Source organism: Nesoenas mayeri (assembly GCF_963082525.1).
Source record: "Nesoenas mayeri genome assembly, chromosome: 2".
Classification (NCBI taxonomy): domain Eukaryota; kingdom Metazoa; phylum Chordata; class Aves; order Columbiformes; family Columbidae; genus Nesoenas; species Nesoenas mayeri.
In genome coordinates this window covers 88,236,648-88,247,965 of record NC_137543.1, presented here as the reverse complement: position 1 = coordinate 88,247,965, position 11,318 = coordinate 88,236,648, and the positions used below count along the sequence as shown (strand labels likewise).

The 11,318-nt window shown below is 40.9% G+C and overlaps 2 protein-coding genes across 2 annotated transcripts in view; both read right to left on the bottom strand.

The window, feature by feature from the left end:
* Window positions 1–5,795: 5,795 nt before the first annotated feature.
* Window positions 5,796–11,318, bottom strand: part of SERPINB5 (serpin family B member 5) — a gene marked incomplete at both ends in the record, with an annotated part of 56,273 nt that continues 50,750 nt past the window's right edge. The window contains one exon of the mRNA XM_080364162.1: window positions 5,796–5,847. Within this exon, the coding sequence (XP_080220288.1) occupies window positions 5,796–5,847 (52 nt within the window). The remainder of the gene's footprint in view (window positions 5,848–11,318) is intronic.
* On the bottom strand, window positions 6,304–10,386 carry LOC308037156 (serpin B11-like; the record flags this gene model as incomplete). The annotated part of the gene is made up of 6 exons (XM_080338706.1): window positions 6,304–6,528; window positions 7,227–7,369; window positions 7,719–7,836; window positions 8,903–9,031; window positions 9,639–9,701; window positions 10,219–10,386. 6 exons carry the CDS (start codon window positions 10,384–10,386, stop codon window positions 6,304–6,306), a joined length of 846 nt encoding a protein of 281 aa, XP_080194832.1.

Here is an 11,318-nt window from a genome sequence, read left to right as displayed (position 1 = left end):
TGGGGAGAACTGGAGAGTCTTGGGGAAATGAGGCAAATCCTGGGGAGGAGTGGGAATTCCTGGTGAGCTGAGGTGAGCCCTGAGAAGATGAGATGAGCTTTGGGGAGCCATGGAGAGCCTTGTGGAGGCTAAGGGAGACAAAGAGAGGCCTCAGGAGCCCTGGAGAACCAAGGCAAGCCCTGGGCAACTGAGACGAGCCATAGGAAGAACTTGGGAGCCTTGGGGAATTGAGGCAAGCCCTGCAGAGGACTGTGGGTCTCTGGGGAGCACTGCGAAGATAACAGAAGTCCTTGGGAGATCTTTGGAGTCCTGGGCTGGCAAAGCAAGCCTTGGTTTATTTCTTAGAAGAGATTCTCACCAAATCTAATTCTGGTTTGTAATTTAGTCCTACCCAGAATGTAGTTCCGGTAGAAGTTAGGTGATATGTGTGGCCTTGCTAGAAATTCAGTGTAAAGCAATATAATTTAAATTTTTTACAGGAAATTTCAGCACAAAATTCTAATAATAATATAGTTACTGCATTTAATGAGCTACATTTTTACACAGCTTAGTATGATATCTATCTTGTTCTACCTATGCCCTAGAAAAATTAAATTTAACTCCCTACTCAATCACATTGCAGGTGCAATAGATGTAGTAAAAGTGCAGGTATTGTCATTGCCAGAGGGTCCAGGTGACTGTGGTAAGGGTGGTGGGCAGGGCCTGGGTTATGTGAGCCACAGCTTCTCATAAGGGAGCTCATTCTGCTCCTGGGCTGCTTTCGGATTGGTGTTCTGCTGCTCCTTTGTTCCTTCAGTAGTCTGCAGCTTTTGAGCTGTCTGAGCTAGAGAAGCAGAGACATGTATCTGAGGTTCATTGAGCTTCATGACCAGCCAAGGTTCAGCAGCAGATATAATACAAAGTATGCTTGTAAGTGGGTTTGGTTTGGCTTTTTGCTTTGCCTAGTCGGTGTGTTGGTTTTTTTGTTTGATTGGTTTGGTTTTTTTGTGTTTGGGGTTTGATTTGGTTTGGTTTTCCTTATTGCAGTTGTTGAAGAGGAACCTGGTGACTATAGAAGATCTCCATTAGCTGGTGTGTTGTTTTCTTTTGCCGAGGATGGATTGAGAGTCCTGGCCCTCTGAAAGCTAAATGGAGGGACCAGGGTTGGGGAGGCGAGATGCAGGCAAGACCCATCCAGGAATGGTCCCTGTTGGGCAGGTAAAGGGTGCAGGTTTCAGCAAGATGCAGGCTTGTGCCAGGCAGGCAGCTCCAGCCTATGTCTATGTCGTTGTACAGTTTGGAAAATCTGCCTTATGCCTGTTAGACGACCCTTAGGTCTTTACAGAATCATAGAACAGAATCATAAAAAGTCTTGAGTTGGAACAGACCCACAAGTCATCGAACAGACCCACAAGTCATCGAGTCCACCTCCTGTCCATGCACAGGACAACCCCACAGTTCACACCATGTGTCTGAGAGTCTTGTCCAGTCTCTTCTTGAACACTGTCAGGCTTCGGGCCATGACACTTCCTTGGGGAGCCTGTTCCAGTGCTCCACCACCCTCTGGGTGAAGAACATTTTCCTCACGTCCAACCTGAACCTCCCCTGGCACGTCCTCCTGCCATTCCCTCGCGTTCTGTCATTGGTCACCAGAGAGAAGAGACCAGCGGCTGCCCATCCTCCTCCCCTTGTGAGGAAGCTGTAGCCCCATGAGGTCTCTCCTCAGTCTCCTCCAGGCTGAACAAAAAGAGTGACTTTAGCTGCTCCTTATACAATTTCCTTTCCAAACCCTTCACTAACTTTGTAGCTCTCTTCCGGACACTCTCCAGTAGCTTTATATTTTTTTTACAGTGTGGTGTCCTCGTCCCAATTGTTGATAAACGCATTCAACAGAACTGGCCAAAATACTGAGCTCTGGGGAACACTGCTCATGACCAGCTGCCAACTGGATGTGGCTCCATTCACCACAACTCTTTGGACCTGGCCATCCACCCAGTTCTTTATCCATCACACAGTTCACTCATCCAGGCCATGAGCTGCAGCTTCTCCAGGAGAATGCTATGGCATACAGTGTCCAAGGCCTTGCTGAAATCTAACTACACAACTTCACATTGACAGGAAAATTAGCATGAGATGGAACAGAAACTATCTATTTGCCTTATCTTGGGTATGTTCATTTCTGATCTGTTAAAGTAAGATTAGTACAGCAAAGCAGTTTTATTTAAGTAGATGCCAAGAAATAGGGTTATCTTCCTTAGAATATTATTCCTTCCGAAGATGATTAGGGTCCTAGAGCAGCTTTCTCATGAAGAGAGACTGAGAGAGCTGGGACTGTTCAGCCTGGAGAAGAGAAGGCTGAGAGGTGATCTCATCAATGTTTATAAATATCTCAAGGTTGGGTGTCAAGAGGATGGGACCAAACTCCTTTCAGTGGTGCCCAATGATAGGACGAGGGGCAATGGGCATAGGCTGAAGCACGGGAGTTTCCATCTGAATATGAGGAGAAACTTCTTTACTTTGAGGGTGCCAGAGCACTGGAACAGGCTGCCCAGAGAGGTTGTGGAGTCTCCTTCTCTGGAGACATTCAGACCAGCCTGGACACATTCCTGTGTGATCTGCTCTGGGTGAACCTGCTTTAGCAGGCAGGCTGGACTACGTGGTCTCCAGGGGTCCCTTCCAACCCCAGCCATTCTGTGATTTTTAAAATGATCGTTATTACGTTATTTCATTGCAGCCTTCAGCAGGGCAACATGGGATCCAGGAATATCACTTGTGGAAAAGTTCTGAAGAGCCAAACCCTTCAATAAAATGGAATGTGGCTATCAGCTTCTATGAATGTAATGTGGCTATGAAATGCTAAAAATAAAAAATGGTTAGTACATTTAGTAGAATTCTTTTTAGCTACACATTATTACTCTGTTAAACTTGTTTCAGTAATTTTGCTCTCATAGTACATTGCAACATTCTAACCAGGCACCCTATTAACTGAGAGCAATTCTAGCAAGCATCTCATGTTTTTGCACTGCTGTGGTCTTGGTAATTGCCTTTTTTGGATAACACAGGACCCTCTGTACATCTATACTAAACACACGTATTGCGAAATCCACTTAGGTCAAGTACACATCAGTCTGTTTTCCCCTTTTGTGTTTGTCCACAGATAAAACAATGCAATACAGTCAACGCTTCAATCACATGACACTTGTTTTCACACTTTTTACTATAGATTGATAGAAGCTTAAAGTCGTCATGACCACAACATCAGACTTTGTTCATAAAATAAATCACAGTAGAAATCACGGTGTGAGATTTATCTAGCCATTCTCTACTAAGACATACAATTATTTTTCTGTTGGGGGGACTCAATTTAAATGATGCTAAGTTTGTTGAAGCCCCAGGTAATTTGTTCTAGCTTTTGATTAGATATACTCCTAAAACTGCATACCTGATTTCTAGTTTGGACTGATCTAATTCCAGCTTCCAGCTAGCAAAGCTACTGTTTTGGAAACAAACTGCTTGCTGTTACTAGACTCTTTCCCATGGAAGTACCTCTTGATTCTTAGAGAAAACAGCAGGTTGAGTAGTTTGGTGCCTTGCAAGGTATGTTTTCCACACTTCATTTATTGCTTTAGCTCTGCAGTGGAGCATGATGTTTCAGCATCCTTTTAAAGTAGAGATTGCCAGAACTGCACATGATTTCTCAAAAAATACCTCAACTGCTGCTGTGTATTCTGCACCAACTTAAATAGATTTTTTTTTTTTTTAAATTAATATTGTAGATTTATCTTGTTCTTTAATGAATTACTATTCAGGCAACATGCATTACACGGACATGGCAGCCTTTTGTTTTATAGATAAAGGGGTGTAGAGAAAAGCTGTTCTAACACTCTGGAGTGTCCCTCTATACAGAGGGAGACCAGCTGGCTGCATTGAATGAACACCTCCCCTCGCTCCTTCTCTATGTGCATGCACATGCTGAAATTGCAGCCATGTGAGCCATCTCCACAGACTATTATGAGTCTGCTTTATTTAGCAATTGAATTTTTGTTGAGTAGTGTAATTTACTGGTTTTTTTCCTGGACATCTCAGCATTTGGAAAAAACATTTGTATATGAACTTCTGAAAGGGCGCTAGTATGTTCCCAGCATTTAACTTCCTCTGATCAGTGACTAACAGGAAAAGCAGAATGAGTCATCAAAGAGGTGGAATATTTTTCCTTTAAAAGCAAGTATTTTTCATGTGTCTGTGGATTTTGGACATTGCCTGCCGCTAAACTGGGTGAGCTGCTCTCCTCTCCACAATCCCTCTGCTATGCCTTTGCATCATCTATTCCACAGCATCCAGGAGGTGGTTTAAGGAACTAGGTCATTGGCAAACTAACCTTACCAAAAATTCTCCTCTTGATTTACGTCCTGGAGAACTGCTCATCAACAAGTTAGGCAACTAGTAATGGTAGCGTAAAGGAGGGAGCAGAAAACACAGGGGAGGAAGCAGACACGGGGAGCAGCATCCTCCACCCTAGCCGTGTCTGAAAGCTGTGCTCTTAATTCCCTGATAAAATCAAATGCAAGAGAGAAGCAGCAAATGAGGTTCAGTGTTTACGTATTGTAATGCTGAGTTGTGCAGTGCCTAAACTTAGCACAATTAATATTTTAAAATGAGAGGTAGATGTCAGTGTAACATAGACACTTGTGAAAGTATTACCATTATTTTTACCTGCTATATTAGGCTATTCCTCTGCCCACTTAATTCTGCAGACTACTACATTTAATATTTATTTTGCAGTGGGGTTATTATAATAAATGGAACAAACACAGGCTACCGTCTAAATACCATCACTATATATGTTTTTATTATTTTTTTTTATGCTGATGACTAATAAAGCAGATGGAACAAGAAACTCATGGTATTGCAGGCACAAAGAAATAAAGCTGGGTTTTTTAGAGCAAGAATGGCTGATCACAGCTTAAATTTTTGTTTGGGAATTAAGTGTCTAATCCACAGCCATTGCAAAGCACACCTTGTCAGAAAAGGCCTTCTGTTATTCTGAGACCCTGTTTCTGTTAGGTGGAAGCTTATGAAGAAGTTGGAGAACTTTCTAGCACACTCAGGGTTTTTCACAAAAAAAAGAAAAAGAAAAAAAAAAAAAAAGCAATGGGTCTGTACTTGAGAACAAGCAAGATTAAACCAGATAAGTCTTTTGCTTTCTCTGCTCTCTGAGAACAAATCCTGAGTGCCTCCTTATGACTTGAAACATTACTCCAAGTCAACACTTAACAGAGACGTCCCACAGGAATACTTTGCTACTCCCATTCAAAACGTCATTTTCCTTGAGACCTATACAGAGGTGGGATAGGTAAAGCTGAAAGAGACTCAGTACCTAAGTTTGTCCTTTTAATGCAGATCCTTATCCCGCTGTCTCCTTTATGTGGGAGAATCCATCTCTCATCTTTAGGGCACTAAATTCATCAGTTTATTGAAGACATACTACATTAGGAAAGGCTCAAAATAAGATTTTTGATGCATACATCTCTAGAGGCCTATAGCTTTTTGGCAAATATCACATAGTGTATTTTAAGATAGATGTCATTTTAGTGAGGCCTCCTAAAGGTAAAATAGGGCTGAAGTTGATGTTAGAAAGGAAATAGTTAATGTTTTTTAGGTTTTTTCTCTAATTTGGCTCCTCTCAGATAGTGTTTCTTACAGCAAATTAACACAGTAGGATAAACTCTAGTGAAAATATGCTTATCTTTTGTCCTCAGTGCTTGTCAATGGAGATGTTAGTACGGAGGAAAATCGAATTTTCAAAATAATTTCCACTAAGGGCAAGAATATCTTCCAAAGAAGAGAATGGTGTTTGTTGGATTGTGTCTGATGAAGAAAAGGAATGGATGGTCAACTTTGAACTCATAAGAAACTGGGCAACACAGAGGCACTAAAACAAGCTCCATAGCACCAGATGCTTCAGTGCCCTCTTCGTTGACTTCCACGAATGACTTCTGGATGGCCTGGGACACAACCAAACCATCTTTCCTAGAGATTCCTGACAAATCAGCTTTTCCCCAGTCAAAAACATTCATCACTCCCATCTCCTGGAGAGTTTTGTTGAGAACATAACTTTCCTCCATCTTGAACTGGGGCAGGTACACCTTCACTCTCAGCTGTTGCATCCTAGGGGAGCTGGTCCATTCTGCTAGTTTTTCATGTGTGAGGGTGCATTCAAGCTGTAAGGCAGTATTGATAATAACGATTGACATCATAATGAATGGAAGAAAAAAAATAATAAGTTTCAGTTTTTCCCGCTTCTCTGACCACACTGAAGCAAAGTTAAAGTGCTGCTCTGCAGCCCCTTAGGTATGCTACTAGAGAAGAAAGTAGTATTACCTGTTCTAGGCCAGTGAAGTCCTCGCAGACAGCTTCAGGAAGAAGAATGAACATGCTCAGTTCATTAGTAAAGTATGGGAGCTCTAGCACTTTCATTTGCGGTTCCTCTATGATGGCCATGTTAAAATAACCTTCTTGAAACATCATCTGCACTGTCCTTTTCTCATTCTGGAACACATGAAATATACTAAGCAGAAAATACAGAAATACAGAAAGGATCGCTCTGGTTTCAGTATTGAGATCAGAGTTCAGTCCAGAAAACTATTGACAATGGTCATGGGTTTGATGCACTTGTAGCATTGATGTGTTCCTCCCTCTTAACTGTGGCTATCCATTTTAGAAGCATAAAACTTATTTTTCCATTTTTACTGGTTCCAAATTACTCACAAATCCCTTGTTATGCCACCTGGCATGTCAGGTGGGGAAACTGATGCACGTGATGCAAACATTAATCTAAATCCTTCATTAATAATGTATGCATTCTCCTGAGATAATTTGTCTCTAGCTCATTTTTTCCTGAAAATGCTGTTCTGTTGGCAAACAGTAGCAAAGGAATAGAATCCTCAAATTCAGTCCCAAAAGCAGATTGTTTTGGAACAGCATCCTTAGTTGTGAAATTCCCAACAAAGGGACCCTGACCCAACCAGGATCTCAGCTGCACAAGAGCCACTTCTGGTGGGAAGTGATAGAAGCATTTACATGTTTGGTTATCAAACTGGAGAGAAGATGTAGCTTTCCATTGTTCTAGCTGAAGACCAATGTTTTGTCTTGGGATAACAGCAAGGAGGAAAGCTCCCATCTGTTGTTATAGGAGACTGACATCTGATTTCCATCCCCAGATATTTCAGTTCCTGCCCACACTGTACCTTGTTCAGTTGGAAATATGTTTCCTTAGTGTCTTCTTTCTTAAATTCTACTGCCCACTTTCCTTTAAAATATATAGCATTGACCAAGACAAGTACGGTGGAGGGATCAATAAACCCGGCAGCAAATAGGTCTTTGATTTTACCTTTAAAAATAATAAATTAAGAATTATTACCCTGTTCAGGCAATCAGCTGCATTTGACTATTGATAATTAATCCTGTAAATCTGAAAAGTAGAATAATGCTCTCAGACAAATAGCAAAAAATTTATGTACAGCTTTCGAAGCCAGGAACTCAAGGCATTTTTGTACTTCTTCCTACCTTTATTTCCTATTGAGCAAAAAAAATATGCAGTGTTTAATACATGGAAAACTTTCTATCTTTGGAAAAAAAAATAAAAATAAAAGAAAAAAAAAATAGAAACTGAAATTCAGATGTGATATTCATAACTGGTTGGATTGCAAACCGAACAAGCTGCACTTATTCTTCTTTACCTTTTGTCTCATTTTCCACCCAGACGTTAATCTTTTCTCTGGCTTCTTCTTCAGTGTATTTAAAATTGACTGCTTCCAGTTCTGCTCGATAGAATTTCTTTGTGGAATCCAGGTATTGCTGGAAAGTACAAATGACAGAATTTTATCACAGCAAGATGTTTTTTATAAGATTAATAATTTCATGGTTTCCAGATAATTCCATGTAGATCAGCAAGAAAGAGCAAGAAAGAAATGAGTAAAACAGACATATGTGAATAAATTCATTTAATTAACTCAAGCATGCAGTTTTTAGAGAGAGATTTTTTATAACAAATCGTATTTGCAAACATACTTTTCTGTATTTTCAAACTGTACTGAACAGCAGAAATGTCTCATCACAGTAAAAAATATCTAAGGCCAAAACTTAGTACCCTTCTTTAAGTTTACATATCGTTGTTATGTTGTCTGTCTTCCCCTAACCACCAAATAAAGAATGGTGCCTTATTTTGAACAAATAATTGGGGTTGATAATATCACAGTGAGATAATGTGTGTGTATGTAGTTATTATTCTGTGTAGATAGATACACTGTAAAACTTATAACATATTAAATATAGAACTTTTCAAGCCTACTGGTCACCTTTTTTTTTGGCTCTGAAAATCTCGCTTTACATAGAATGCAAAGTTCTGGAAGCAAGATGAAATCTTGACTTCAAAAGAGAAAGGTGGTTACGGAGATAAAATAGAACTGTTTCTAGCAATACTCTTACACACACCTTACATATGGTTTCCTGAGGAAATTATTTGTACATATTTGCATTGCCTGGGCTGTCATTGTTACACAGGGATGTTCTGAGATGGTCAGTTCCACTTAAATTAGACTGACTGACAAAAATCTCGAAGATGCTACTTTCTTCTAAGCCTTGTTTGAAAAGGCAGAAGGAATCGGAATGTCCCATATTCATATAGATTCTGAAGGAATGGTGGAAAAGTGAGTACAAACATTTTATTAGAAGCAGAGAAGACTCTGAGGGAGAAAAAGAAGTGTTCTGTTGGTCACAGAGATTTGTTCCTTGGATAGAAATGATGCAGCAAGAACCTGGCAGTGCCATTGTGTTTAAATTCCCTTTGTACTCTATGATGGGAGAGATTTTGCCAAGTTCTTAACTTCCGGGAGCTGTTAAAATGGACACCATGGCCACTTACCTGGAAGAATGGATAAGTAATTTCTCCAAAGAGCCTGTTGGCAATGGTGAGCGAGCAGCCTGGTCTGGGTTCATTGATTGCAGCCAACAGAGCCTGGAACTGGGAATGGACTCCTCCAGCTTCTTCGCACTTCAAACAGGAAAACAGAAGTTTCATAGTAGGCTTGAGCTTTCATGTGCAAAGCTGGACCTGAGGGCAAATTTCAGCTTCTCTCTATATGAGAAATCTGAGGGCAGCCAGTTGAAACAGGTGTTAGAATAAACACATCAGGACATGACCTCCAACTCTCCCTGTACCAGATGTACAGAATGACACGTTTCCCCATCAGCCCTACACTAGTCCACCTCCAAATCACATTGTATCCTGCAGTGATGGCTCTGCACACACTAAGCAAAAGTCTGCTGGCTTAGAGCCTGGGAAGGACAAGCTCCAAGGTGCCTTTAGCATGGCCTGTAGACAAATCTTCGCAGGTAGTAATTTAAGCACTTATCAGATTTTAGATCGGTACTGCTGTTTTGGTTAGGAACCTGTAATGAGAAGGCGTAGCTGTTGAAATGTGTCATCTCACAAGGCTCCTTAAAGAACTAATAAAAGAACAGTAATAAGCAGGTTTGGGAATTTATACAGAGAGGCTACTCAGCCCTGCCATGCTTTCTGATTAAGTGATGGTTTGCAAGGAAAAGGGCTGACAAACGAGCACCTGTTGCTTCATCTCAGGGTTGCAACTTCATCTTACCTTCTCAGAAGGGTATCCGTTTCCCTGGCTTGTATTGCTGGAAACTTCACTGAAATGAAATACCTGCAATGTAAATGTTGGGTGAATGCAGCTGAGTGTCAGTACCACAAAACTAAAATTGTGTTTTGTAAGCATATGCCAAAATGCAGCCAGACACAGTCGATGGGGAAAGTCCTATTTGTCCTTTATCACGAGATCCTTGCAAGTGAACAAGAAGTTTTTGTAGAGGCTGAGCTCATGAAATCTTTGAAATATTTCTTCTTAAGAAAGAATACTTCGGGTATCCAGAGAAGGCAGAAGACCCCATCAAAGGGAACCATCACTTCTGAGCCCTATAGAGTGGAGGGTTACCTCCAAAATACTTCCTTTACTATTGATGTATTCATTGAAGAATCTATTACTGTAACAGTGTTTAGTCTGAAAGAGTTTGTTGTTAGGAATAGCATAAGAGAGGATATTTTTAAAGGGCCCTCTGTGTGCGTCACTCCTTTGGATGCTTAGGAGCTACATCAGCTGGTACTATCAGCCTCTTTGCTCATGTCTTGCCACTTGTCCCATTTTCAGAGCAAAAGAAACCCACCTTCTCAATTTCTTCGAGTGTGCTGCCCCTGGCTCCAAGGACAACCATACCAAAGGCAGCTGAGAGACTCAGTGGAGAGAAGAAGATGTTTTCGTTTCTTTTCCTTTTGCTCAGCTCTCTGAAAAAGTCGAGACAGAACTTGGCATTGGCTGCACTGAGAGAGCACATTGTGGCGCTGCGGTTGCCTGCTACAAGGGAAAGAAAGATTTAGGCTTCTCATCCTTACACCTGCTAGGCTTAAGATACCTTGGTAGAGCACAGTAAGGTTTTCTGCAGTAGCATGGTTGAATTGTTTAGCACTTCACAGAAGATTCCTGATTTGCCACGACTGGCTTTTCACATTGAATGTGAAAACCAGCACCCTGAATGGTAGGAGAAACACATTTTCGGAAATAGTATTCCGAGTTCAGCTGTTTCTCCAGCTCAAGCAATAGCTACGGCTTTGTCACTTAGCCCGAACTTTGTCCTAATCACATTCCCAGCCTGCTTTATGTCCTGATCTTTCTTGCCTCTAGTCATCTAGGCATAATACTTATAATTACACCCCTTGATCATATCTCACTCTCAATGTCTCTCTCTAAAATCTTTGTGTGTGTTAGTCAGCTGTGCCTCATGTACTGTGTCTTTCTAAGGCTGGTTGCTTAAGAAACATCTGCCAGAAAATTGAACTACAGATAGGTTCACTTAGCAAGATTTTCAACAAAGGTATATTGTGTATTAGTGGAAAATTCCAGCCATATTTTTAATTTTATCCATAGCTTTAACACTTGCCCCAGATATAGTTCAGTTGTGATCACAGTTTTTACTAGCAGATGATCTTGAATGTTCTCCAAAGCTCTTTACATCTTACGCCTAGGATAGAGTTCCTTTCTTATAAAAGCCTTTGTCAGTGTCTTCATCCAGTAAAGTGATGCAGAGGCATCTGATCCCTTAGAAAGTCGGTTCAGTATTTTAGAGTTTCTGCTATTCTAAATCACTTTTGTTTTGGCTCTTACTGAGTCTGAACAACTTTCTCCATAGATGTGGAAGATACCTCTCCCTCATTACACCAGAATAATTAAATTATCTGTATGAGTATTTAAAAGATGGAATGGTGTAGA